This window comes from Aristolochia californica, unplaced genomic scaffold (genome assembly GCF_029961685.1).
Source record: "Aristolochia californica isolate CCGP_79_NKW_82.1479 unplaced genomic scaffold, dmAriCali1.0.hap1 SCAF_11, whole genome shotgun sequence".
In the NCBI taxonomy this organism is placed as follows: Eukaryota; Viridiplantae; Streptophyta; class Magnoliopsida; order Piperales; family Aristolochiaceae; genus Aristolochia; species Aristolochia californica.
In genome coordinates, this window is record NW_027181782.1 from 31,715,922 (window position 1) to 31,743,694 (window position 27,773).

The following is a 27,773-nucleotide window of genomic DNA, read 5'->3' on the forward strand; positions in this document are numbered from 1 at the left end:
GGGTTGATGCCAACAAGTGCACAGATGATGTCAACAGTTACAATTCTGGAATTTTGGCGCACACCTCCTGATCAACATAAAAGAGTCTCTTTTGGCAGTTTAGAACATCATAATATGTTCTTATAACAGTAGGACTTGTAACCCTAGGGTTATGGCAGAGAAAAAAAGAGAAAAAAATTAATTTTTACTAACCTGTAACCAAAAAACCTGGAAAAGATCTTCCTTTATGGGTTGTTGGGAGTTGGGCCTATTGAGACTCCTATAGCGGTAAATCACTGTATCCATGAAGATGCTGCTGCTGAGTTTAAAGGTAAAATTATGTACAAAAGGTTAGTATTTATGTGGTTAGCTTGTTTATGGAGCATTTTAGTATGATACATTTGGAAGCCGCATATAGGACATTACGATATTTGAAGGGTGCACCAGGGAAAGGGTTGTTGTATGCACCACATAAGCACTTGTAGATTGGAGGATATTCTAATGCCGACTATGCAGGGTCAACATTGAAATTTTTTCCCACTCGACAGACTCTATGGTGATTGTTTGTTGGATGAGGAAAAAATAAACATTGCGATGAATACTAGAACAAGACTTTATAGAAGTATGCGATTTAGCTGGCTAAGTTTCCGTCTCTTGGAGTTATTTTTTATGGATAGCTTACTCAGCTTATTTTTTAGCTTAAAATGGTGATTCCAATCAGCAGCTTGTTGGGCCTTATTGGCATTGATTGCATATATATATGTTTTTATTTGTCTTTCATGTTTTGTATTGATTGTATCTATTTTTAATCTGTTTCTTAATTGCCTAGTTAGGCCTTATTGGCATTTATCTTACCTTCTTTTGTTTTTTTGTAAAATTAATTTGACCTTTGAATGATTTAGTGATACATTTCTGTCTATACCAGTTATTGTTCATGATTTATTTTACAACCAGCCTGTCCGGAGGAAGTGTATGCGATCGAGGTTTGGTCATGTTTCTTGAGTTTTCAACAATTGGATATAATTTCCATGTTTTGACTTTTTTGGGGCGGTGCTAATTTCGTTTCTTTCTTATTTGCTTATATAACTATCCTTGAAGCCCTAAGAAGTTGTTGCACTCAGTGAGGAAATGTGTCCTTCAAACAGCACTTGTTCACCCTCAGGTTTCATTTATAGTCACTGATATCGAGAGGTGAAATGTTGTTTCATTGTACTTTCCTGACTATTTCAATATTTTAAACACTCTTTTAATCAATTAAGTGGATAAATTATGCTTGGAGATACTTAAAAAATCCCTCTTCACTATGAAGGATGCTATGCACTTCTAACATATTTGACTATAGGAGATATCCTATGAATTCCTGACTCAAATGTTTCATTTTCAAAACATAGCGAGTCTGAGTTGTTTCGGACGCAACCTTCCCTGTCTCCACTGCCACTTTTGAGTACTGCTTTCGGAAATGAAGTTTCTTGCTCTCTCCATGAAATAAATATTTCTGAAGAAGCATTAACGCTCTCTGGGTACCTATCTGGTCCTGCCGTTTCTTTCTCCACAAAGGTAGGCAAATGCTCAAATCTAAGATTAGTATCTACGATTGTCTCTTGTTGTCAATGTAAAACTTTTTATTTTTTTATGTGTGCAGGCTTTCCAATTTGTCTGTATCCATTTATCTTCATGTGTTGGTAATCCTTTTATCTGTTAAAAATTTATTTGTTGATCATTAGTGATATTGTAATTGGTTCTTCTGGAATTTGGCAATCTTAACATTGTTTTAGATATCAATTCACGTTTTGTCTCCAATGGCACTATTCATAAGTTGCTTAATACTATGGCTACTTCTTCTTTCGGTTCCTTGACATCATTAAAGGGTGAACCTGAGTTCCAAAATGCAAAGAGACACAAGACACAAGCATATCCAGCATTTTTGTTGAACCTATGTTGCCCTCCATCTAGCTATGAGCTAACCTATGAGCCATCAAAGATGGTTGTGGAATTCAAGGTAACTAGTCTGTTCATTTGTTGCCAATCTTTCTCTTGCTTCTTACAGTTATAACTTTCTCATCTGTAATTTTTTTTCTTTTTTTTTAAATGATGTTGAATTTTATTAAGACAAAATCTCAAGAGAGCAATTTACAAAAGGGGAAAGCCTTTCCAAACAATGAGAGATTGCTGGGAAGTTCTGAATTTGGCCAATTTATCAGCCAAAGAGTTGGTTGATCTAGGAATGAGATTCCAATTACAATGAATAGATGACACAATGTCAGTAATACAATTGGTGATAGGCCAGTGGTGCCAAGGGAGGGGGGTATCTTTTGAACAACTTATGACGGTCTTTGAGTCTCCTTCAATAATTAGCTTGCCATGGAGACGTTCCTTGAAGATTCGGAAGCCGAATAGAAGTGCACTTACTTCAGCAGTATTTGAATTAGCAAAACCTATCGGCCTAGCATAAGAAAGAATAGAGTCTCCATTGTTGCCTCTGAAAACACCACCTGCTCCAGCCAGCCTAGGACAACCAATAACACTACCATCAAAATTGAGCTTGATGCAGTCGCAGGGGGGGAGGATCCCAAATAGCCATAATTGGAGTCCTGTAAGGGCTTGTCATATGAGTGATCAAACTCCAGTTTTCCCGAAGGGAAACACCCGATAGAGCTACAAATTCCTTTCTAGTATGTAACCAGTTCGAGATAAGGCCCACAACATGTGAAGCTGTATTGTTCGGGGTGCTAGCTTTGGAGTTGAATCTTCGGTTATTTTGCTTGAGCCATATGCACCAAGGAACATGCGCAAGACAAACCGAAAGAATTAACTTGCCCGATCAATGAAGGCAGATCCCCCTAACCATCTCATAAGTGCCGAAGAGGTCCAGATGAAGCCCCATTTGTAGCCCAATATTTTGAAAAATCTTCATCCAGACTTGCCAAGAAAATCTACAATGTGAGATAACATGCTGGACTGTCTCATCGCGCACACCACAAAGGGGACAAAAACGATCAGGGGCGGTGAAGCCTCTTTTATGAAGGTTGTCAGATGTGAGGATATGTTCTTTGATGGCCGACCACACGAAGAACTTGATTTTACTTGGTGCTGAGAGCTTCCAAGCCAAGTTTGCCTTGTGCTCATGCATACTGTAGTCTTGCTTTATGATATGTGAGTAGGCAGAAGCAATAGTGAATCGGCCATTAACGCTGGGCTACCAAGTCAATTTATCAACTGCATGCTCCTAGATAATAGTACTACTGATATTATTGTTTTTGATATTTTTCTTGTACTAGTAGTTATTATTGTTTATATAAATACATCTTTATAAAAAAAAAAGATATTTTTCTTGTACTAGTAGTTATTATTGTTGTTCTTTGCCAGGATTGGCTTCCTATACTCTCATTCATTGAGCAAGCTGTTAGGCGCTTGTGGAGAAGCACATCAAAAAATTTCTTGCAGAGTAAGCTTTAAAAAATTATCATAGTAGTTACTTCTTTAAGCAACAGCTCGAGAGGAGGGATTTCTAACATTTTGCAGTACTTTCTGCAGGAGAACCTGATGTTTACGAGCATAATGTACCCAAGGATGAGCTCTGGATGAAAGGTAACGACATTTATTTTCATTATCAGTTCTTGGGGGGAATTTCACATTCCTATATTTTCAACTATACAAGGTTGTTTTATGACATTTGTCTTTTCATAACTATTTTGTACCAAACTAACACAGTTGATGTGAAGAGTGGAGATTGAGGAGGAGACAGAGAGAATGAGAAGGGAGAGAAAGAGAGAAAAGGGTCTGAAATTGAGTGTCATTGCGCGTCGAGTTCAATCCCCCCTTCTCTATTTAACCACTTAATTAGTACAATAACTAGTTAACTCCTTATATATCCCATACTACATATCCAAATTACATGAAACTTGAACTATAATACAATGACTAAATTGCCCTTCTATACATTTAATCACTTAACTCCGTATATCTCCCATACTACGTATCCAAATTACATGGAATTTGAACTATAGACATAATAAAACATGTAGAACAAGATAGCGTAGAAATAGAAAATATATGGTGTGGTAAAGTGACTAAAATACCCCTGAATATATTTTCTAATACTCCACCTTAAGTTGGAGGATATATGTCCATAAGATCCAACTTGTTACAGAAAATCATAAATTCACGTTTTCCCAAGGCTTTTGTGAATACATTATCAGGTTGATCTCTTGAATTACCTCCTTTCTCATAATGGCATTCTGAATAAAATGACAATCCACCTTCATGAAATACTGAACATTTGGCAATAAAAATCACTGCTTGATTGCCAAAATACATAGTCATGGGTTCATTTTGACAAAAACCTAACTCCTGTTTTACAAACCTCACTCACACATCAATTCAATGACAGTGTGAGCCTTTGCTCTATATTATTTTTCAGTACTTGACCGAGCCATAATATTTTGTTTTGTTAAGGAATAGTCCCACATGGATTAGTGAGTACAAATATCTTGAGTTTATTAGTTGAAAAAAAAGGCTTCCTAAGGTGGCTAGTCATTTTAGGATGGGCCTTGGACCCAACTTAACATGGTATCAGAGCAGGTACTCATATGTGGGCCTGCACCTATACTATTTACTTGTAGAGCCACAAAAGAGGGCTTACACCTAAAACTATCCACTTGTAGAGCCACAAAAGAGGGTCTACACCTAAACTGCCTACTCCTAAATTATCCACTTGTAGAACCACAAAAAGAGGGTCTACACGTGAGGGGGAGTGTTAAGGAATAGTCCCACATGGATTAGTGAGTACAAATATCTTGAGTTTATTAGTTGAGAAAGAGGCTTCCTAAGGTGGTTAGTCATTTTAGGATGAGCCTTGGACCCAACTTAACATGTTTTGTACTCTTCTAGCTTATCACGTTTCCACAAAAAAATACACAATATTCAGTAGTCGACTTCTTGTCCAGTTTGGAGCCAACATAGTCAACATCAGAGAAAGATTTAATTTTCAGGTGATCATTGGGCCTAGAAAAAGAGACCTTTCTCTGATGTTTCTTTCAAATATTTTAAGATTCTATGTGCTGTTTTAAATGGACGTTGCGTGGGTGTTCCATAAATTGACTTACTACACTCACTGCCAATGATATATCTGGACTAACTATAGCATACATGAGCTTGCCAACTAATCTCCGGTACACTATTTTATCATTGAGCTTTGCACTCTGATCATCATCGAGATCATGTCCAACTTCTGTTGGGGTATCAATTGGTTTGACTCCCAACAGTCCGTATTCTTGTAGCATATCTATTACATACTTCCTCTGTGTTTGTACAAGGCCTTCCTTATTTCTTGCCACTTCAATTCCCATAACATATTTGGTACACCAAGGTCCTTAGTTTGAAAATGTTTTGCTAAATGGGATTTTTCTTCAACACCAGTCATATCACTACCAGACAATATAATATCATCCACATACACCAACCAGACTACAATACTAGATGACCACTTCAAGGCAAGTAGTGAATGGTCACAATGACTTCTAAAGAACCCCATTGACATCACCTCTTGGCTGAATTTCTCAAACCATGGCCGTGGATTTTGTTTTAAGTCATAAATAGTTTTTTTTAAGTCTACACACTTTATGAATTTTCCCCTTAGCAACATATTTGGGATATTCTTGATATTCAATTGACATAAGGATCGTCCCTTATTCATTGCTAGAGATACTAGAATTTTGACGGACAATAACTAGGCAACTAGAGAGAATGTCTCAAAAACATCAATTCAATATGTTTGCGTATATCCCTTGGCTACCAAACGAGCTTTAAACGTCTCAATTGAACCATCAATATTATACTTCACCATACATAGCCATCAACACCCAACAACAACTCCTCCCACGGGTAAGTCACATAATTGCCATGTTCTCTTATCTAACAGAGCCTCTAGTTCAACATCCATAGCCTGCTTCCACTTTGGAGAAGAAAGAGCATCCTCCACGGGAGAAGGAATAGTGCAAGCAGAGAGAGACAATGCAAGCTTTTTATAATTGTCAGACAAGATTGATAGAAACAAAATGGGACAACAGATAACGAGTACCTTTCCTTACACTCTTTCGAAGAGCAATGGGAAGATGTAAGCCACTTACCTCAGGATCCTTAAGAGGAATCAAAGTCATGGCATGTCATGAGAGAGGAAGCTGTAGGTTGAGAAGAGGGCACTTGCTGACGATGATATACTTGCAATGGTTTCTCAACAGTAGCACTCGGTGAAGATCCTAAACAATCATCTTCTTGGAGAGCAATAACTGATCTGGTACTAGGAGAAGAAGATGGTTTAACATCTAAAGACGATGACACAAAGAAGGGAGTATCCTTAAAAAATGTAGCATCCTGCAGATACAAATGTGTTTCTTGTATAGGGGTAAAAACATTTGTATATTTTTTGCGTGTGAGGATACCCCAAGAAGACACACTTGATTGCACAAGGGGATAACCTCTTCTCTAGATTGACCAAAAACATGAACAAAACACTCACAACCAAACACACGAGGTGACATATGAAATAACGAAGCAAAAGGAAGCAAAACCTGGATAGGAATTTTTCCCTCAAAGACAAAAGAAGCTTGCTGATAAGGAAGCAAGCTGTAACTATTTAAAAAAAGGGAATGAAGCTATAGGAACAATATCACGACTTGGGTACATTTTTATGAAACATCAATGTACATGCTGCTGTTAACAAATGACGATTTTTACCTTCAACTACTCCATTTGTTGAGGAGTAAACACACAAGATGTCTAATAAGTAATTCTTTGAGTTTGACAAAAATATCAAACTTTCGATTCTTATGCTCAAGACTATTATCAATACACAAAATGCGAATAAAATTGGCAAATTCATTATTTATTTTATTATAAAAAAGTTGAAATACATTAAATACTTCAGACTTCTCCTGAAGGAGATAAATCCAAATATGCCTACTTAAATCATCAATGAAAAAAATAAAATACCAATAACCAAACAAGCTAGTTACAAGACAAAGTCCCCAAACATCGGAGTGAACAACCTCGAACAACTGACTAATCTTGTGATGTGAGATTGGAAATGGATTTCGGTGATGCTTGCCCAGTTGACACGGTTCACACTGGAAAGAAAGATTGGAAGAAAATTCAAGAAAGAGTTAAATCAATTTTGCTGGCTACAGATGATCTAATCTCAAATGCCACTACAGAGGTGAGTCTGTAGAGTGTAATGCATGTAATGTATTATCTGACAAGTGGCTCTCCAAATAATACAATCCGCCTCTCTTACCAGTGGAACTAATTATATTCTTCGTCATGAGATCCTAAATTACACAATGAGTAGGATAGAAGGTCAAAAGAAAAATTCATTGGCTTAGTTGACTAGTGGACAATAAATTCAATAGAAATTTAGGAACAAGTAAAGCAGACTAAGGAGATAAGATGGATGCAGGAGTAACAATACCAACTCCCTGAACTGACAAATTAGATCCATCAACTAGATTAACAAGTTTAACTGTTAAAGACTCTTTTAGATTAGAAAACGAAAACGACATACCTAACATATGAGTGGTAGCCTTTGAGTCAAGAACCCAGGCAGATGATGGATGCATATGAAGAGCAGACATACTTGAGCTTGCCAGAGTGGTGGTAGGAGCAAAAGCCTGTGCCACAGAGGCTGAAGGGAGGCAACTCAAAGCTGAGCCATATGCTCTACAATCAGTGTTATTGCTGAGTAATGACACATCTCATCTAGAGCCCCTGGTTTAACTATATTCACCACCTCAGTCGGGGTTTCACTGCTGTCATGAATAGTCGAATTGGTCCACATTGGTTTATCAAATTTAATCCAGTACCTACCTGAGAAGTGGTTTGTTCTTCCACAATGGCTGCATTTCCTCTTGGACATACCATCACCTCGGCCTCAACCTCGACTAGATCCATCTCTACCTCTGCCACCATTGGTACGGCCTCTGGATGATTCTGTGGCACCCGAAGTATCAAGTGTAGTAACTTCCACCACTTAACTCCTTTATCCACTTTGGATATAATTGTTGTCTCAGTTTGCATAATCCTGTTAAATTCGCAAAAAATCACTATATTATTCGTTAACAGATTTGTTACCCCTCTTGAGACCACAAAAATCTGTATACAACTCATACACACGAGAGAAATTACTCGTGCATACAATGACTTTAAGGACACCCACATGGCCTTTGCAGTCTCACAATTCATTACTTGATTTCTCAACTTGGAATCGATGCTATTGATAATCCAAGTCATAACTTGACTATCCTCCTCTTCCCAATCATCATTTGTAGGGATTGGAGGATCATCTCGAATATATTTAGTCTTCCTCTTGGTCTTTAAGTACATTCTGATAGGCTTGGCCCAATTGAGATAGTTCAGTCCGGACAGCTTTCCGAAGAATCACAATTGTGTTTCTCCCGTCAGAACTAATAACCTCTCTGGTTGGAGTGTAAATTTCACCTAAATCAGCCATACCAGCAGAATAATGTCTAATCTAACCTTAATTTCACTTCCTAAACCATGCATGGATCAAGTAAGTGGGCCACACTTCAAAATTAGGGTTAGGGCAACAATTATCATGTGCGAACTTAAAAAATATCTCAAACAACAACAATCACTGCAATTTAGAAGAAATTGATCCCAAACAGTGCCCAATTATGGCTGATGTCAGCCTCGAAAAAGATGATGCAGGCGTTGGGTATGAGGAAGTCGGTGCACATCCTAAGAAAGAGGCAATTTCGGCCTAATAAACCCTTAGGGCAATCAAATACTTTGGAACTGCTCAATAGACAGTAGACCATTAACCCTAGACTTGAAGCAGAGATAGAATGGAAAAAATGGAGTTTTAGAAACCATTCAGGTACAAGACTTGAAAACCTCTCTTCTAGGAAGTCTCACCCTTCAATAGAGAATGCTGATGATGAATAGGAGCTCCTAGACGGAAGCTACCGTTCTGATACTATAAAGAGTGAAGATCAAGGAGGGGAGAGAAAGAGAGAATGAGAAGGGAGAGAAGAAGGAGAGAAGAGGCTCTGAAATTGAATCTCGTTGGATCTTCTCTATTTAATGACTTAACTAGTCTTGATTTCTAGGGCCAATACATAAACATAAAATATTTCAAGGGAAGGAGAGGAGAGAAACTCTAGCTCTTGGAAGAGAGGAGAGAAGAAACCAAGGGAGAGAAAGAAGAGGAAAAGAAAGAGAGGTGTAAGGACGAATTTGAGACAAGAGGAAGAGGCTTGAATGCTCTCCCACATACCTTGAGGTTGTATTTATAGTTGTGAGACGGTGTTTACAATGACTACAATGCCCTTAGGGCTACATGCTTCAAAAGAAAAAAATATAAGAGGACACACACCAGCTTGAAAAATTACAATTCTATGTCATATTTATGAAAATTTTCCTTATTCACTAGCCATGCCACCCCTACATACATAGGTGTCTTTTAACAATTAGTACAATGACTAACTTACCAATCTATACACTTAATCACCTAACTCCTTATATAACCATACTACTTATTTAAATTACATGTAATTTGAACTGTTAAATTGGGTCCAAGGCCTATCCCAAAATTCCTAACTAACTTAGGAAACCTCTTTCCTAACTAATAAACTCAAGATCTTTGTACTCATTAATCCATGTGGGACTATTCCTTAACACTCTCCCTCACGTGTAGGCCCTCTTTTGTGGCTCTACAAGTGGATAGTTTTAGGTGTAGGCCCCCTTTTGTGGCTCTACAAGTGGATAGTTTAGGTGTAGGCCATTTTTTTGTGGCTTTACAAGTGGATAATTTAGGTGTAGGCCCTCTTTTGTGACTCTACAAGTGGATAGTTTAGGTGTAGGCCCACATATGAGTACCTGCTCTGATACCATGTTAAATTGGGTCCAAGGCCTATCCCAAAATGATTAGCCAACTTAAGAAACCTCTTTCTTAACTAATAAACTCAATATCTTTGTACTCATTAATCCATGTGAGACTATTCCTTAACATGAACTATAGATATAATTAAACATCTAGAACAAAATAACATAGAAATAGAATACATATGCTGAGGCAAAATAACCAAAATACCCCTGAGTAGATTTTCTAATAGTTGAAAATGCATTTGTGCACCAATTGGTAATGCTACTAACATGGTTTTCTCTGTCAAGAAACTTGATGCTATTTTTGGCATTTTTACTCAACTATTAGTTCAGTGCTCTCGCTGAGGAGACCTCATTATTTACCAATTTTAAACAATGTCTTTTGAGCTTTGCCGTTTCATTAGTTTTCCTATACATGTCTTGCTGCATGCCAACAACATGGTGAAGAGACTAGTCATTACATTTCAGCTGTCAAAAGATACATGTTTTGTCTCTAACAATCGCTGTTTTGTTTATTTTTTATTTTTTATACATAAGGATTCTAGATGCAGAGAAATCTTTCTCCTAGATGATTTTACTTAGTACTCCTGCTTGGACGGTATATGGCTTTACTCAATTGCAATATATGTGGGATGACATGGCTACCATGTGGGATGCTATTTCACTAAAGATTGCTTTGTCCTAAGAAACGTAAGGGTAATTTCCAAATACAACCTACTTAGATATGGTAATTCTAGGTATGGAGCCATTTAAATGATGTATTTCTGGATGTGCCCAAAATCTGAATTTGGTCAACAAATTTGTCAAAACTGGGGGTAAAACAGTCATATAACAAAATTTGTAAAAATAATTATTTAAAAATAAAAGGGGACCACATCTCCCAGGTGTGCTCTTTTCCTTGAATAGGAGGATAGGTGCCCTCCCTCTTTTCTTTTCTGCCTCTCTCTCACCTGAGTGAGAGAAAAGGACGGAGGAAGGTTCCTCCCGGCAGTAGTGGACCGAAGGGTGGTCTCACACCTCCACTGTCATGGGCAGAGAGGCAACATGCCCTTCCCCAAGTAAACTTAGGGGAAGGACAAAGAGCATGTGCGTGCTCTTAGGGAGGGGAGGAAACTTCCACCACAGAGGAGGGGAGGGCCTTCTCCACATAGGAGACTTATTGCTCAACCTTATAAATCCATTAACTTTTCTTAGTACTTGTTAATGTGGGACGTTTTCCCCTTCTACTCATATAAATTTTTTGGTGCCAGATCCATTCAATTCAGATTTATTTGCAAGCTCTGAAATCCAAAAAGACAGAAGCAAGTCCATACACAGTCAGACCTGCAACTCAGAGAGGTTATGCACTGACTCCCTGCAGAAGCCAGTTAGAGATAGCTTTTCATCCTTCCAGAAAAACCATTCAAGAGCATTAACTAATCCCAGTTTTCTTGAATTGACTCCTGGATTGGATGCATTTCATGTCAAACGTGGTCAGATGGAAGGTCCAGTGAGCAAAACTAACTTCAGTAATCCAAAGATAGACTTTTACCCTTTTGAGGATCATTTCATGTCAGAGTTAATGGAACCACAAGTTGCCAAAGCTAAGGAAAATGTTTTAGGTTCAAGACAGGATCAGTTCAATGAAACAAATTCATGCTTGCTCAGACAATCATTAGCCACAGATGAGTTCAAGTACAAAGAGATTCCGAGGGTCAGAAAATCACTCTTTAGTAGTAACCATATTTCAGGAGAAGACCTACTGGTTGGATCCACACCTTTTAATCAAGGTCTAGAAATTCAGTTTGGTAACCTTGAAGATGGTACAAACTGGGATACAGATGATTATGGAATTGATCTTTTAAATGAGGATTGTAGCAGAAAATCATTAGGTTATTTTGCTAGGAAGCCATCGGCAACTTCTCAGATCTTCTCTCCAGTAATGAGAAAATGCAGCAGATCTGCAAATATAGATGTGGTATGTAATGATTTTTCAAAGCATCAAGCTGCTGGTAGTGTTGCTCATAATCATTTACTAATTGAAATAGCAGAAAAAGAATGTAGTGTGAAATCTACAAGACCTGGTTTGCACTCAAGATCACCACCATTTGCATGTTCTGATCTCTTTAACGGTGAAGATCTTCCCCAAAGGTATGAAACTGGAGGAAGCATGTGTTCACAGAAAAGTTTTAGACATTTTATTGATGCGGAAGAAGGAGATGAATTATTTAACTGTGATTTTGATCAAGGGAAAACCATGGGCTGTGCAAACACTAGAATATTTGTCAAGAAATTCTTTAGTCCTGAGAGTATTATGCATGATTTTTTTCGCCCTGGAGCCCATCCAAGTAAGCCCATTTCTGGAGAAATAAGCTTGTGCAGAAAGGTTGCTGATGGGATGCATGATTTTTCTGGCCGTGGAGCTTATTCAAATGAGCCCATTTCTGGAGAAATAAGCTTGTCTGAAAAGGTTACTGATGGGATCAATTGGTTGGATATAGATGATCGTGCAATAAATCATTTTCAGAGTAGCTCATCTACTTTTGTTAAGATGGTCCATGATAATATGAATGATGAAAAGGAAATGCAAATTGGTTATCACTTGTCCTCACCCAATATACGGTTAAGAAGTTTTTCAGCCCCACCACAGTATAAAGGAAGGAGGAAATTTTACTCTATTTGTTCAGGTTTTTCTCCATTATCCTACACTTCTATCTTTAGTTGAAATAACAAGGATGTAGAGTAAAGAAAATGATGTGTTTTAATGCCATGCAGTTACTAATCATGAACTCAGGGCTTCATCAACTTGTGGACCACTTGAAACTGATGATTCACATACATGCGCCAGGTATGTCACTCGATTAACTGCTCGTTTTCTTTCTGGATTGTTTATTGTAAGATCTACTTCAACATGGCATTGATGAAATGAGCAGAGGCGGAGGAAAGATGGAGAGATCTCATCGTGCACAACTTGCTAAGACAATTCCAGGTAAACTGATGGTATTCCACACTATATAACTTATAAGATGCTTATAAGATGGTCTTTCCTTGTATAAATAATCTGTCTGGTGCTGTCAGTGGGTCTGACCATTGATTGGCAGGTGCACACCCTACATGTTCCAATTCAGATTGCTGTAACCAGGTTAATAGACAATATTTTTTCTTGATGAAGCAATCTTTATTTGGGATCATTTTGTAAGATCAGCCTATCATCTTGCTGATGATTTGGGTAAGGCTGGGGTTCAAAGACCGGTTCCTTGTATTTGGGGATTCTCTCTTCCTTCGACCTTGAGGCTTTTCTCTCCCTTTTTCCCCTCAATGAAGTTATTTGCTATTTCAAAAAAATAAAAAAGACAAAAACAATGGCTTCCTTGTACTGCTGCTTTTGAATGAGGATAGATGGAGGGCTGCCGGGACTGCTTAGAGATATTTCTGCTTATTGACCTCCATATAGTTGTTGCACTATGAAAGTTGTGCAATCAGCCATCTTTGGGTCTGTGGTTTATGCATATTTTGCCCACCACAAGATTTATGTCATTTCTGACTATCAATCAAACATCACTGTACTTATGTTGGACAACACTCTCTGTGCAGATTGTATAACTTCTGAACTTGAATATAGCGGGGCTTCTGTAAGCAAGTGGCGAAATGGGGAGCCACAGGCTTCTGTTAGTACACTTCCTTGGTCGAATTTGTAAACAGCAATAAGCATAAACATTTGATTTTGAGAAATCTAATTGGTTTTGGACATTCCGTCAACGTGTTTCTGAATTTGTAGGTTGAGCATAAATTACATACATCAACAGTTCATGAGGTCGATGTCCTTGATATATCTACAGGGCTGTTACACCTTTCTGGTGGTTCGTTAGTTCCTGAATCTATCAATAAAGATTTTCTTGAAAGTCCTAAGGTTCTCCAACAGTTGGATAAAAAGTTCATCCCTGTTATCTCAGAGGGAACCCTCGGCATTATTGATCAGGTATCTGTTTCCTTGTCTTGTTTGTTTATGTGTGCTGTTATCGACAAACTATCAGGAATGTTGATTAAATTTATTTTTAAAGATGATTTTATTTCACGTGCATTTTTTGTATAATCTTTCACACTAAATGAATAGCTGGTTTATAGCATGCTGCGGATGAGAGGATTCGTCTAGAGGAACTGCGAGAAAAGGTGTCCCTCCGTGTTAACCTCTTTTTTTATTTTTTCTTTTCAGTGTATCCTTTGTTTTATGTTTGGCTTATGAAGAGCTCTGAAAATTTAGGTCCTATCTGGTGAAGAGAGAAAAGTTTCTTATCTGGATACTGAGAAGGAACTGGTCGGTTTGTTCTCTAGGATTTTATCAAAATTTTTATGTTTATCAATTTTATTATTGTACCCCTGGCCTCTGATGTCTCTTGGATTTTAAATGTCAGGTTCTCCCTGACTTGACCTTCCAGTTACTGCAGAGTTATGCTGAGCAGATAGAAACTTGGGGTTGGATCTGCAAGACTCATGCCCAGGGCTCTGGGTCCTTTGCAAAGTAGTTTTTAAATGTGTTTATAATTAGTATTTCTCATTTAAAAAATAATAATTAGTATTTCCCTTAATTTTTGGTGCATGTGTGTGTGTGTGAGAGAGAGAGAGAGAGAGAGAGAGAGAGAGAGAGAGAGAATTCTACATATTTAAAAGTACACTAATGTTGAGCTCTTTTACAGGAACTTGAATGTTCTTTGTAGGAAGCCCTTCGCTGTCACTCTTGTCGCTGTAAGAACACATTAACTTTATCTTTTCTTTGTATCTTGGTCATATTGTATTCTCTATTTAATGGATTAAAGTACCTTTTGCTTCTTTTTTGCTTTTGAAATAGTGTACGACTTTTATCATTTGTAAAAGAATACAATATAAAAGAAATCTTTTTTTTTTTTGAAAAAGATGTATATATTAACAGAGAAAAAAACAAAGGAGATAGGAGCAAATCCCTAATAACTAGAGATTGAAGGGTTGCTCCCGTCTTGGCAAGTACATTTGTTGCTGAATTTGCAGATCTTGGAATATAAGACCAAAATAAGAAAATTGAGAAGTAATTTCAAGAATCTCCCTAAAAGAGTCCCAATGGCGCGCCATGGGGGAGAAGATGCATACTCGCACCAACCAATTACCACCTTTGAGTTTCCTTCAATGTGAAGAGGGCACTACAATCGTCTTTGAAAACGCGAAGCCCATTGAGGAAGCCTTGGAGCTCAGCCGACGTTGAGTCAACAATGCCTAACGAGCCAGCATGCGAGGAGCGCTGGTTTCTAGAGGGGTCTGAGATAACTCCCCCAAAGCTAGCAATCCCGGGATTGTCAAGAGAGGAACCGTCAAAATTTAACTTTAGGAAACCGTGTTCTGGGGAATCCATTCTTACATAACTGGGGCCTGGATGCACACCTTATTTTTGCCATTGTGCTCTAGTTGTCACGGATAGAGGAACCCACATTGGAGGCTGCAAATCTAAATAGGGAAAGAATTCCCAAATACAAGAGAAAGGCGAGTTACGGCCTCTATATCAGCAAGCTACTTTTCAAACCTTACAGCATGGTGTTTTGTTTTCTACTGACTAGCAATGATTAAATGTAGATTTTTCATAGTTTTCCAGTACTTCATTAATAGGTTATTTTTCTATTACAGCCAATTTGTTAATTTGTGGTGTTTCCCTTGCTGGTTCCTTCTTAGGGCATAAATTGGGCCTTTGGCTTAGTAGATGAGGTCTTAGGTTTATATCTCACCAAGGTAAAGGGTTGTAGTGAGCATGTGTAATCAGCATTCAAAAGAAACTGTTCTGTTCCCTCTTCTCCTCTCTCTTGCTTCTCTTCATTTTGTTTCAGATAGAAGCCTTCACCATTCAAAAGAATCATTTTTGCAGAAGTACTCCTTAAGGGCTATTCAGCTAGTTGGTTTTTTTAAAAGGCACTTCATGCATAATGCTGATCTTGCTGCCCCTTTATCCAACAGTTGGGCTCGTGTACCTTGTTTAGCTAACTCTTTAGTGGACTCTTCTGCTGAGGAATGTGTCTTATCAACAGCTTGTTGTTACTTGTGGCCCCAATGTACTTGTTTTGTAACTTTTTTGTGATGCTTTGCCTTTTCCTTTGGTTTTCTTTTTACATCTTTTTTCACCCTTTTGGGAGTAGTTTGTTTTCACCTTTTGCTTTTATTAAAATTGCCGCTTTCAAAGGATGTTGCGAGAGACCAAGTTGGATATAAGTTCTCTAATATTAGGTCATGTTGAAAGCATAGAGTGAAGCCTTATTATGTTTTTTTTGTTTTTACTGGTCTTTTAGGTTCCTTGCATACTAGGGATCAATCTATCTGAGCAAGATCTCATAGATTTTCTTGAGCAGGTAAGCTACATTCTATAGCGCAATCCTTGTTATGCATTTAGAGTCTCTCTACTGCCAGTAGCTTCGGTGATTTTCTTCCTAATTATTTACTTCTTTTATGTAATAAACACCAGCTTAATAAGGAATCATTTGACAAATAACCTGAATAATCTCACCCAGAGATAAAGCTTTTGACATCAATGATATTTGTGGTGTTATCCAGCTTTTGGAGACAGATGGTTCATCAACTACACCCCCTGCAGTCATTCGAATTCTCAATTTTAAATCATGTCGAGGTAATTATGTTTGTCTATAATACTTCGCTGATAGTTCTGATCCTAACAAGGAGGGTGCATGGGACCAAATTGCTTTGTCCATATGCTAATATTTTCCATGCAGGTGCCATCATGTTTGGTGACTCCTTGTTACATTCAGAGTGTGCTCTAATGGTTGAAGAACTTAAAAAGACCTCCCTGTGCTTCCAGGTGAGATTTCAGTCGTGCAATTACAGAACGATTTCACATTTGGCACAGAAATTTTATAGCCAAGTAAAATGGAGTTTTTGTTGCAGTGTGCACATGGGCGACCCACCACTGTGCCTATTGTTAACTTGGAAGTATTGCACAAACAGATTGCTAAACTAAGAACACAGTGTGGCAATGAGAACAACCAATGGCATGGGCTGCAGCTACATAAACCCACATTCCAGCGTGCAAAGCTACGTTTAGAATCCTGAGGCTGTCTGGTGAATAGTGAATCATGAGTTGACAACACTTCAGGCGCTGACAACTGGGAAGTTTTCATATTTTTCTTCACGAACTACTGTAGCTGTAAATTGCTGATTCTTTGTAAAAGTTGACCCTTAATAATAAAAAAAAAATAGATTTGGTTGTTACCCATCACATTAAATCATTGTTGCACATATCGGGAGACCACTGACCTGTACAATTTGCCCTTAGTTTTGGTAACTCTTTGCTTGCTAACCTGGTAAATTTTGTTAAAGCTTTTACCAGGAAGCACCTGAATGATCCCCATTCCAAGTCATCAAAATGCTAATTCTTTGGATATGACAACTTGAAGATGTTTGGCACAATAAACTACCAACCAATCACTCACCCACTCCCAAACCCCAAGAAGAAGAAGAAGAAGAAGAAGAAGAAGAAGAAGAAAGCATGGGAATGGTGTAATTTTTTAATTGAATTTCATATCAGACTTGCCTGACAAGATGAAAGCCAGTGAAAGGAAGAGAAAAAGAAAAGTAACCACCATCTCCTATAATCCACAGATCAAAATATTGAGAGCCTCACTTTTGTGTCAGTACCTCACAAGAATGACAAATAGAGAAATGATCCAAAGGAAGAAGACACCAAGTTCCTCCTGTTATGAGTAAAAGTGAGCACAATCAGACTTGGCATATAATGCACAGAACAGATTATTTTATAAGGGAGATAAAATCTTTTTTTTTTTTTTTTGATAAAGATGTATTTATATATAAACAACAAAATTACAAAGGAAGAGGGAACAATTCCCTCACAACCAGAGATTGAAGGGACGCTCTCTGCTTGGCTATCACATTTGTAGCCGAATTTACAGATCTCAGAATGTGAGACCAAATACAAGTGTTAAATGAAATAATATCTAAAATTTCCCGAAAGATATTCCAATGTTGCCACGGAGGAGGGGAAACACGTTCACACCATCCGATGACCACCTTTGAGTCTCCTTTAATGTGAATGGGACCACTGCAATTGTCTCTGAAAATGCAATCCATTGAGTAGGCCATAAAGCTCAGCCGTTGTAGAATCAGAAATGGAATCTTGCTGCACAATACCTCCAAATCATCCAGTGACAAAATATACAACAGTATCTCGATAGGAGCCATCACTCTAGGAAATAAATCTGCTTTGGAAATAACAACTACAGTCAGCAAGTAGATATTATTCAAGAAAAGGGTAAATTGTTAACGAAGAGATATTTAGTCAAGTCAAACTAATTACCTTTGCCATTGATAACTAACTGATAGAGGCCAATGAAGGAATGCTAGTAATGTGCGGCTGAGCATTTCTATTGTTGTTAATTTGGACGAACATATGGCTCTTCATCAGTGCAAGTATATTTGGTAGTGGCAAGAACTCACATTTTGGAGGGTGTTAAAACAAGAACGCTCTAGATAATGAGTGAAATGAGCCTGCATGAATCACTGAACGGAACTAAAATTGTTATTCTCACTGGATTCCTCCAGCAGTTCATAACATCATTTTTGATACACTGGTCTAGCTTTTTGTATCTTATAATGATGGGAAGCTTTATCTTGTAAAGCAGATAGTAAAAAATTATTAACAGAAACAACAGCTAGAAGGAAAAGCAATATCCCCACAAGGAAAATAGACAAAAGCCAAGAGAAAAAAAAATAAAAAAACCCCATTGTTTGTGTCAATAACAAAAACTGACCATCTGGCATAGACCTTTTACCTATTGGCGAGAATTACCATAATGATTTGCCAAATACATGATAATAGATGCCGCCCCCGCAAGGCGTCATTAAGTTCATATTTGACGGATGAGCATTGGACAATCCTGGTCCAGCTGGGATTGGGGCGTCTTCTGAAATCATAAAGGTGTCACCCTTGCCACCTACTCTGGCCCTCTTTGGCTCTTCCAATTCCACCAATGCTGAACTCCAAGGACTTCGACATGGCCTCCTCACCTTGAAAGAGAATTTTGGTGGAAGGGCATTCCAAAGTCGTTAGTTGTTAGTGCTCCCACAATACAGATATCCTCCTTGACAACTTTAACAGTGTTTTCAAAAGATGGTTGATGTATCCTCCCAGTTTGATTGTACTTGGGTTTATGTGTTGAGATCAGCCAATTCTTTTGGCTGACTCATTTGCTAAGAAAGGGGTCTCCCATCAATCCCTCATTGTAATGGATCTCTCTCTGGCTTAGTCTTTGTGTTTTTATTCATTGGCTTTTGTCTTGAATATAATTGCCTTCTTTCAAAAAACAAACAAGGCTCTACAAAGTTTTTCAAGCCATCTATTTAAAAAAAAAAAAAAAAAAAAAAAGGTTTTTTAAGCCATAGATAAATGTGTTTGTTCCTTAAGCTCATGCCATGTCACTAATCTAAGTCCATCTGCCATGCAAACCTCTTCTAATAGATTTTCTTTAAGCAATTTTTAATGTCAACCTGATAAAACAACCAATTCTACTTATCTAAGATAAAAGTAAAAACTTACTGAGTTGAGCTTCGTCAATTGTGAAAAAGGATTTTGCCTAGTAACCATTTTTTACCAAAAAAAAAAAAAAAAAAAAAAAAGAAAAGAAAGTTGGTCAATTCCTAAAGTCACATCTAAACTTGGACTATAACCCACAAAGAGACAAATAACTATATCCTAGCTAGCAAGTCTGTCAAATATTTCTCTTCCTCCATGTTTTACCAAAGGTGTGCCAGCACTTTGTAATAAGACTTTGAAATAGAGGATGATGAGAAGAAATGCAGAAAATAGTTGTGAAACAAATATGGAATGACTAGAAGGAGAATGACAAGTGAAGACAATATGTGATAGAAGACGTTAATGCAACTTTTTCAGTCTTTCAACAGGCAACCACCTCACACCAAATGGTGGACCATCACTAGGAGGCGAGACAAAGTGGGAGGGGTATTGGAGAAATAGGACCACCAAACATCATAATGAATAGTTGATCAAATGCCATCTTAAATGCACCTCAAGAGAAGCATATGAAACTGCTGAAGCACACCTCTCCTTCCAACTCTGAAAGCATGTTTCTGAGATGAGCCAACAATCAAAAAATTATGACAGCTCCAAACAAACCAACCCAATGCAACTTCAAAAGTTTTTGCAAGAGAGCATTATAAACTTTGTTATGCATATAATAATGAAAAGACTATGAAAAGTGGTTAAAAAGAATGGAACATAGGTCTATAATCCATTGTATCTGTTCATGCATGATCAACCGCCTAGGATGGACAGAGGTTCTTTTTTTTTTTTTCAGGAATGTTGATTACACATGTACAGACAACTCACCTTATCTTGATGAGACTTGAACCTAAGATCTCACATAAGAAACCCCTCGTCTAGCCATTGAGCCAAGGTACAAGACTGGAAGGAAAGAGATGTGTCCACAAACTTCAGGGAGGGAACAACAAATCAAGCTCTCTAGACCCTTGAAGCAAGTGATATAGTAACAATAGAAAGAAAAACAGAAACTGATGATCAACAGAACAAGTCATTCTCCATGCAATTCTACAGGGAAAAATTCTTGCTGAAAAATCAGAGAGGTCAACCCACAAGTTAGATTTTGTGTTTCATCAGAAGTCAACAAAATAAAATTAAAACTTAAAAATAATAATAATAACAACAACAACAACAATAATAATAGTAGTGATAATAATCCTGATAAAAGTAATAATAATAAAACTAAAGCATTTTCAAAAAAAAAAAAACGAATAAAGAAAGAAATAACAGATATATTCTACCTACTAGAAAGGTGACCATACAGATAAAAACTCAAGATACATCTTCAGTTAAACTAGAGAATAATACATAGAAGTGTCACATGGAAATAACAGACTAAGTGATACTAGAAGATGTTAGTCTATACAAGTAGAAAGTTTTTTGAATGATGTAAATAGACTTACTTTCCGAATTTCCAACCGAAGGCTTTACCCTAAAAATGCCAGCCATTAGCACGCCAATATCTTCGTGCATTTTCCGTAACACGTGCAATTTTAACCTTTAGGAAGAGCTTGTAAGCCATTTCCACTTTATTTGCATTCAGCAACTTATTACTCAGCTTACTGTAAACGAACTTGCTAGGGCAAATTCCTTTACCAAGAGCCTCTTCCATAACAAACACTGCATTTTCCAGCTGCCCAATATTGCAGAATCCATTAACCACATACTCATAAACCTCTGCATCAGAAGAATAGTCACTCTTTTGCATCTCTTCCCACATTTTCAACACCATTCCACATTTTCCAAATCTTGATAATCTCATCAACAAAAGCTTGTAAGTTTTTAATGATACTTTGCAGCCCATTTTCTTTGATTTTTTGTATAACATCATAGCAGCATAAGGAGGACCAAAACTACATAAAGGTTCAATGAAAGATGTAAGGGACCCAGTAGTTGGAATTATACCCTTGCTCAACATCTCATCAAACACTTCTAGAGCATCTGCCACTCGCCGTGCTTTAATGAAGGCATTGATTAGTATAGTGTAAGTAGCAAGATTGGGTTCACAGTTCTTCTGGCACATACCTTTATAAAATTGTAGACATTCATCTAAATCTTCAATTGAAATGAAATTAGAAATCATTGCATTGCAAGTATAAATGTCTGGAACACAGCCTCTTGTCTCCATCTTGTTAAAGACGTCAATGGAATCACTAACACGACCTGCTCTTCCTAACCCTTCAATTAGATAACTAAGACTCGTGCAATTAGGATTTAATCCCTCAGCTACCATAGCATTCAAATTCCTCTCAATCTCGTTAACTCTACCAAGCTTTGACCAACCACTGATAATTATATTATACGTCTCAATATTAATGGGTATCATCTCTTTCATTGTGTTAAATAAGGAATTTGCAGATCTAACATGTGCCCTTTGGCATAGACACTTCAAGAGAACATTGAAAGACTCGGTGGTGCGATTGGAACCGAATTCTTCCAATCTCTCAAAAAATTGGATTGCCTTACGCAATTGACGACCTCTAACAAAGCTGTCCATAACAATTGTCAGTGTTTCGTTGTTGGGGTTGATTCCTTCCCCCTTCATTTGGCACAAAATTTCCTCCATGAAATTGAAGAATCTCCTTCTACCTAAAGCCTTCAGGATTATGTGATAAGTTCGATGATCCTTATCTATTTCTGGCAGTTTGATAGCCCAATTAAAGAAGGTGAACATTGCCGCCCCGCCCAAATTCCCTCTGTTTAAAACCTCAGCCATAATCTCGATTGTGAGATCAATGCCAATGGCACTTAACGCAGATTCCACTGCAGCTTTTCCTTTTAGCTTCTGAAGAAAAATGCCACGCAACTTATCCGCAGGTGGCAAAAAGTAATCTATTCGTCTAGTCTCATCGCGCATTACCACCGACTTCTCTACAAACTGCCGATAAGCGGGAGCCTTAGCGTGGACTGGGAGAAGATTGGAGAGTTGTTCTAAAACAAATTGTTCATCGATTTGATTGGTGGAATTGAATGTCGTTGGTGAGCATTCGTGGGCATCGAAAGATCTTTCAAGTGTATCTGCAGTGTAGAGACGACAAATGAAATTGAGATGTAGGGGAAAGGTAAGGCACCTGGTTGTGTTGTGGAGGTAGAGTGTCTGAGCAAACTTCAAGGTTTGCAACGCCATGGAAGAATACGATGGATGCTCCGCTCGCTTGCAATATCATCTCGCATTATACAGATCAGGCAGTAAGGTTCCGATTGCTTTAAACCATGGTCCCAATCTCGGGTACCGATCCGTTTTTCCTATGGCTCAAATGTTTATGAATATAATGTTATTGATGTTTTTATAAACACATTCAAAATAAAATTAAGTTAATATTTTAGTATAATTTTATTTAATAATAATAATAATAATAATAATAGTAATAATTTATTAACTTTTAGATATAATTAATTAGTATTATTTTATTTATTGATTGATTATAATTAAGTTATTATTATTTAAAATTATTTTTGAATTAATTATAACTTTTATTACTAGTTATCATCCTTAAAATTATTTATTGGACCAATAAATTGTTTAAATTTAAATTTAATACATTACTATTTATAATTTATTTATTATTAATTATAATTATTTATTTATTTATAATCATCATTTATTTTTAATTTTTGTACCCATTATGGGGAACCAACATAGATGACTTTTCCTTAATATATATATATATATATATATTGTTTATTGTATTAACTATATTAATAGTTAATAAAATTTCTTCTAATATACTCTTATTAGTTATAATTAACATGATTAATTATAGTGTACTTATTTAACTTATTTGTTACATTATAATTTAGTTAAAAATTATATTTATTTATTTTCTTCATAAGTAAGGTTTATGCATGTTTTCTTTGTCTCTATTTTCGCTTTGCAATTCTCATGTCAATATGAGCAGAACAACTAACCATTTTTTTCCAATTTATCTTCTCTTTCTTTTTCTACTTCTTCCGTCTCTCTTCACCCCTTTGGACCAGATTCTCTCCTTTATAAGTCGTAAGCTAATTTTTCTCCCTTTCCCTCCCTAGCTCTCTTTGTTATTCGATTTATGAAATCATGGTGGAAAAACTAAATTGATTCATATGCCATCAAGCGTGTGTTTTGCTTCATTTTGGTCAAATAGAAAGCATTGTATAGATACACATGGGTTGCTATATGGTACTTTTTGTTGAAAGACATACATAAGTTGAGGTGTCATTATTGTAAATATTTTATATTTTTTGTCTCTCCTTCACTCTCTTTAGGGTGAAGCGTATACTTGTAATTTATATACTTTTGACATCTATAAATAAAGGCCAAGGGGGAGGGTTTAGATATCTTCCACAACCCTAATTCTCTCATACACATCTTTTCTCCACGTGACCACTTCTCTCCCTTTCTCTCTCAGTCATCCTCACTTCTCTCCTCCTCTTCTCCTCCTCTCCTCTTCTATCTCCCCTCTTCTCTCTAATTCTTTAAGTTGAGGGTTGTGATAATATAGAACCCTGAAATCAACATGGTATTAGAGCAATGATTTTATGATTCCATTTTGCTTCATTGCTGCTCGAATTATGAGACATGAAGATGCTAGTTTCTGTTGAAGATTTCATGGGTATTCAGATTGACAAAGACTGTCTATGCTTATCCAAAAAATATAAGCCTTTTTTTTCTTTTGACTTCTCTATTGAAACAATAGGTTTTGCATGTTGGTCTTTGGCACCTATTTCATGCATGAATAAATTGTCTCATGGTATCTGCTTCGATAAGGTTGGTGTTTTTACTTTTCTGGAAAACAAAAAAGAAGCAGGAAGATATAGTTGTAATCTACCACTGCTATTTGAAGATATGTTGAGATCTTCAATTGACCTATAATTGAAATTATACTAGTTGTTGTTGTTGGGTTCTATTCTTGAAATTATACTCCTTATGCTAGCTTCTGATTACTAGACTTGTATGTGAAGAGTGGTTAAGATTGCCTTACCTTGTTTTTGCCTTACTGCCTTGGAGCAAGAGGGCTGATCTCTGCATTGCTTTATTTACTTTGCTTCTTTACCTTCAAGTGCAAGAGGGCCGATCTTCTTTGCTTTTTGTTGCTAAGTTGATGCAAAGGGGGTCGACTTGTAGTGCAAGATCTGCCTTCTCACAACTACATCGGTTCATCCTATCCTCTGGTGCAAGATCTGCCTTCTCAAAGCAACATTGGTTCATTGGTGATCTCTTGTGATCCCAATAACATCATTCCTTGTGTTATATCTTGGGCTTGATATCGTGTGAGAGGAAGCATACATTTGGATCCAAAGTATTCTTTGGTTGATATATGATATTTTGGTAAATCTCTTTCTGAAGTTTGCTCTCACGTAGCATTGGTATTCAGCCAAGTTGACATATCTACCTGGAAGCTCTCACATAGCTTGGTATTTGGCATGGTATTCTGGTGGAAGTTTTCCACAATACAATGGGCATATCTTATCATGATTTTATCATTCCAACACTATACAACAAGGATCATTTCGTTTTAGAAGATTGCAACAAGGAGCGTTTCTCTTGGGAAGATTTCTTTTTTACTTTCCTCAATCAAGGATCTTGTTGTTTTCCTTTGCTGCATATACCAGGAAGATTTGATTCTTGCAGCAGTCTCATTGCCAGCCACACCGTACTCTCTTAGCAGCAAATTTTCGTTGTTGTTGTCGACTAGACTTCATTGCTAGCAGCTTACTGTCTGGCTTGGTATCACAGTAACTCATTTGGCTTAGATGTCTCATCCGAAGTCTGAAACCAACATTCATCTACTCGGATTGTATTAGGCTTATATTTTTGGATTGATAGCCAAATATGATAATTCCACTAAATCTGATAATCACAATATCGGTAGTTTTGGAGTCAACTAAATCCAAGTCTTTGGAGTCTTTGGATTGTATCTCCGGAGTCTGAAATCGAACCCAGTATAGTACAACCATATTGGTATCCTGACTCCGCTTGACTCGGTCTCTTGACTCAGCATCACTTGGTATCTTGACTCAACTTCACTTGGTATTTTGACTCAGCTTGATTCGCTCATTATATGCTATTGTGTCTCATTACCCTCATTGTTGCATATTGGGTTCCTTTGATTGAGACATTAGTGTTGAAGAAGAAAATCCTCAAATTGATTACCTTGAATTATTACTCACTGACTATTGGTAGCTTGCACTATGATGTCTCTTAAGAAGACCAAAGGCCAGAAGACTATCTCTGGTGAAGAATTTGCACTACTTCAGAAGATAAAGAGTTTGAGGGCTTATAAATTTCTCCTATTACTGCTACATCTATAACATGTATGCTTTCATCTAGTTCTCCATCCTGGATCATTGACTCTGAGGCCTCTGAGCACTTGTCAGGTAATGGTACCCTCCTGAGTTTTATATCTCCTTGTTTACCTAACAAGTTTGTTTCTATAACGCATGGATCCTAAATGTATGGGAGGTAGGGTCCACATTTGCAACAACTACTCTTCATTTAAAAGATGTCCTATTTGTTCCTGAGTTTCCACTAAACCTTTTATCTGTCAGGTAACTCACAAAAAAATTAATTGTTCCATCACATTTTCTCCCACTTCTTGTGTTCTTGCGGATTCGAAGATAAAACAAGTTATCGGTAGAGGTCGTGAAAGAGGGGGACTCTATTATCTTGATTCACTCGTGCTCAACATACAACTCTTCAGTGGCACAATATGTTAGGACATCCATCTCTTCAGTCTCTCAAACAGATTATTCCCACATTACAGTCCATTTGCAGTCTCAACTGTGAAAACTGTCAAGTGAGTAAATACCAGTAGAGTACTTATTCTCCTCGCGGTGAAACCAAAGGTACTGCCCCATTTTCTTTAGTTTATATTGATATATGGGGCCCTATGAACATCTCAAATGTTTCCTATTCAAAGTATTTTGTTGTAATTGTGGATGATTTCTCTTGGACTATATAGTTGTTCTTATCAAAAGAGAGATCAAAAGTCTTACTTCTTTTCAAGTATTTTTGTGCCATGGTGTCTACTCAATTTAACACCACCTTAAATATTTTTTTCTTCGATAATGCCAATGAATATCTATCTAAAAACTTTCAATCCTTTTGCCAGGAAAAATACATAATTCACCAAACATCATGTGTTTACACACCACAACAAAAATGGTGTAGCTGAAAGGAAAATAAACACTTTCTTGAGGTTGCCCAAACCCTACTACATCATATGCATGTGCCTCAATTCTATTGGCTCTATGCCATCCTCACAGCCTGTTATCTTATTAACAACTTATCTTCTTCAGTGCTTCGTAACCAAACACCATACTCTCATATTTTTCCCGATGCTAAGTTATTCTCTCTTCCTTCGAGAGTTTTTGTGTATATCTATTTTGTTCACGATACTTCCCCACATACTACTAAATTGGACCCCAAGGCAATTAAATTTATTTTTTTGGGGTACTCTCGTACCCTTAAATGATAAGTATGTTACAATCTGTCTCTTAAAAAATTGTTTGTTTCTAGTGATGTGACATTCTTTAAGAACCAACCCTTTTATCTATCTACCAGTGTCCTACCTAGTTTTTTTTTTGTAGCCAATGAGTTTCCTAAATCTATTTTGCCGATTAAAATCTCAACTCATGGCCGTATTGATGTACCTGCCCCATCCCCTAAAGCATTGACCCACACTACACCTGTGGACTCTCCAGATTTCTCTAAGGTAAGCTTTCATTTTCCACCACCTATTTTTGGTCCTCCATTTGATACTCGACCTATTGCTCTTCGAAAAGAATCTAGGACTTGCACCTGACCTTCTACCTCTCACCCCATTGCTCATTTTTTATCCACCCATCGGTTATCACTATCTTGTTGTCAGTTTCTTGCCTCTATTTCTACCGTTGCTATTCCTCAACCGTATCAAGAGGCCCAATAACATCCAAGATAGAACGCGGCCATGGACAAGGAGATGACAACCCTTTATGAGAATTTGTATGCCACTTAACAAAGTCTTTATATGGGCTTAAACAATTTCCTTGGGCTTTGTTTGATAAATTTACCCAAACACTACTATGGTTTGGTTTTCGTCGGTGCTCCATAGATCATTCAGTATTTATTAAAGATACCTCGAAAGAAAAAATATTATTGGCTGTGTATGTTGATAATATTGTCTTAACCAGCAATTATGCGAATAACATACAAGAACTCAACAACATGATATGTCATGAATTTAAAACTAAAGATCTTGGACTTCTAAATTATTTTTTGGGCATATAAGTTCTTCAGTCCAAGTATGGGATACTATTATCTCAGAGGAAGTATATCTTGGACCTCCTCGAAGAAACATGA

At 37.2% G+C, this 27,773-nt stretch overlaps 2 protein-coding genes across 4 annotated transcripts in view; one reads left to right on the forward strand and one right to left on the reverse strand.

Moving 5' to 3' along the window:
- LOC137944799 (DNA mismatch repair protein MLH3) overlaps nt 1–17,464 on the forward strand; it is a 31,356-nt gene extending 13,892 nt beyond the window's left edge. Inside the window, exons 7-26 of the mRNA XM_068790550.1 lie at nt 905–962; nt 1,078–1,170; nt 1,371–1,536; nt 1,622–1,637; nt 1,755–1,978; nt 3,346–3,424; nt 3,514–3,567; nt 11,127–12,542; nt 12,631–12,703; nt 12,789–12,844; nt 13,450–13,523; nt 13,634–13,834; nt 13,981–14,025; nt 14,117–14,170; nt 14,268–14,374; nt 14,550–14,598; nt 16,158–16,217; nt 16,420–16,492; nt 16,596–16,681; nt 16,768–17,464. Of these exons, the coding sequence (XP_068646651.1) occupies nt 905–962; nt 1,078–1,170; nt 1,371–1,536; nt 1,622–1,637; nt 1,755–1,978; nt 3,346–3,424; nt 3,514–3,567; nt 11,127–12,542; nt 12,631–12,703; nt 12,789–12,844; nt 13,450–13,523; nt 13,634–13,834; nt 13,981–14,025; nt 14,117–14,170; nt 14,268–14,374; nt 14,550–14,598; nt 16,158–16,217; nt 16,420–16,492; nt 16,596–16,681; nt 16,768–16,932 (3,149 nt within the window). The 3' untranslated portion in view covers nt 16,933–17,464. The remainder of the gene's footprint in view (nt 1–904; nt 963–1,077; nt 1,171–1,370; nt 1,537–1,621; nt 1,638–1,754; nt 1,979–3,345; nt 3,425–3,513; nt 3,568–11,126; nt 12,543–12,630; nt 12,704–12,788; nt 12,845–13,449; nt 13,524–13,633; nt 13,835–13,980; nt 14,026–14,116; nt 14,171–14,267; nt 14,375–14,549; nt 14,599–16,157; nt 16,218–16,419; nt 16,493–16,595; nt 16,682–16,767) is intronic.
- Nucleotides 17,465–17,649: 185 nt separating this feature from the next.
- LOC137944235 (putative pentatricopeptide repeat-containing protein At5g43820) lies at nt 17,650–22,637 on the reverse strand. Of its 3 annotated transcripts, XM_068789853.1 has the most exons (4): nt 20,857–22,637; nt 18,194–18,396; nt 18,028–18,095; nt 17,650–17,950 (listed from the first exon to the last, which is right to left on the reverse strand). In XM_068789853.1, exon 1 carries the CDS (start codon nt 22,578–22,580, stop codon nt 20,886–20,888), a length of 1,695 nt encoding a protein of 564 aa, XP_068645954.1. In that variant the 5' UTR covers nt 22,581–22,637; the 3' UTR covers nt 17,650–17,950; nt 18,028–18,095; nt 18,194–18,396; nt 20,857–20,885. The 3 variants fall into 3 exon arrangements, 2 of the variants coding, with proteins under 2 accessions (XP_068645954.1, XP_068645953.1); XR_011110797.1 differs by having other exon boundaries at nt 17,650–18,095; nt 22,525–22,613; XM_068789852.1 differs by having other exon boundaries at nt 17,650–18,095.
- Between the last annotated feature and the right edge of the window lie 5,136 nt (nt 22,638–27,773).

Bases quoted from the DNA above. Each gene is read 5' to 3' on its own strand.
- LOC137944235 (XM_068789853.1), bottom strand. From the start codon at position 22,580: ATGGCGTTGCAAACCTTGAAGTTTGCTCAGACACTCTACCTCCACAAC.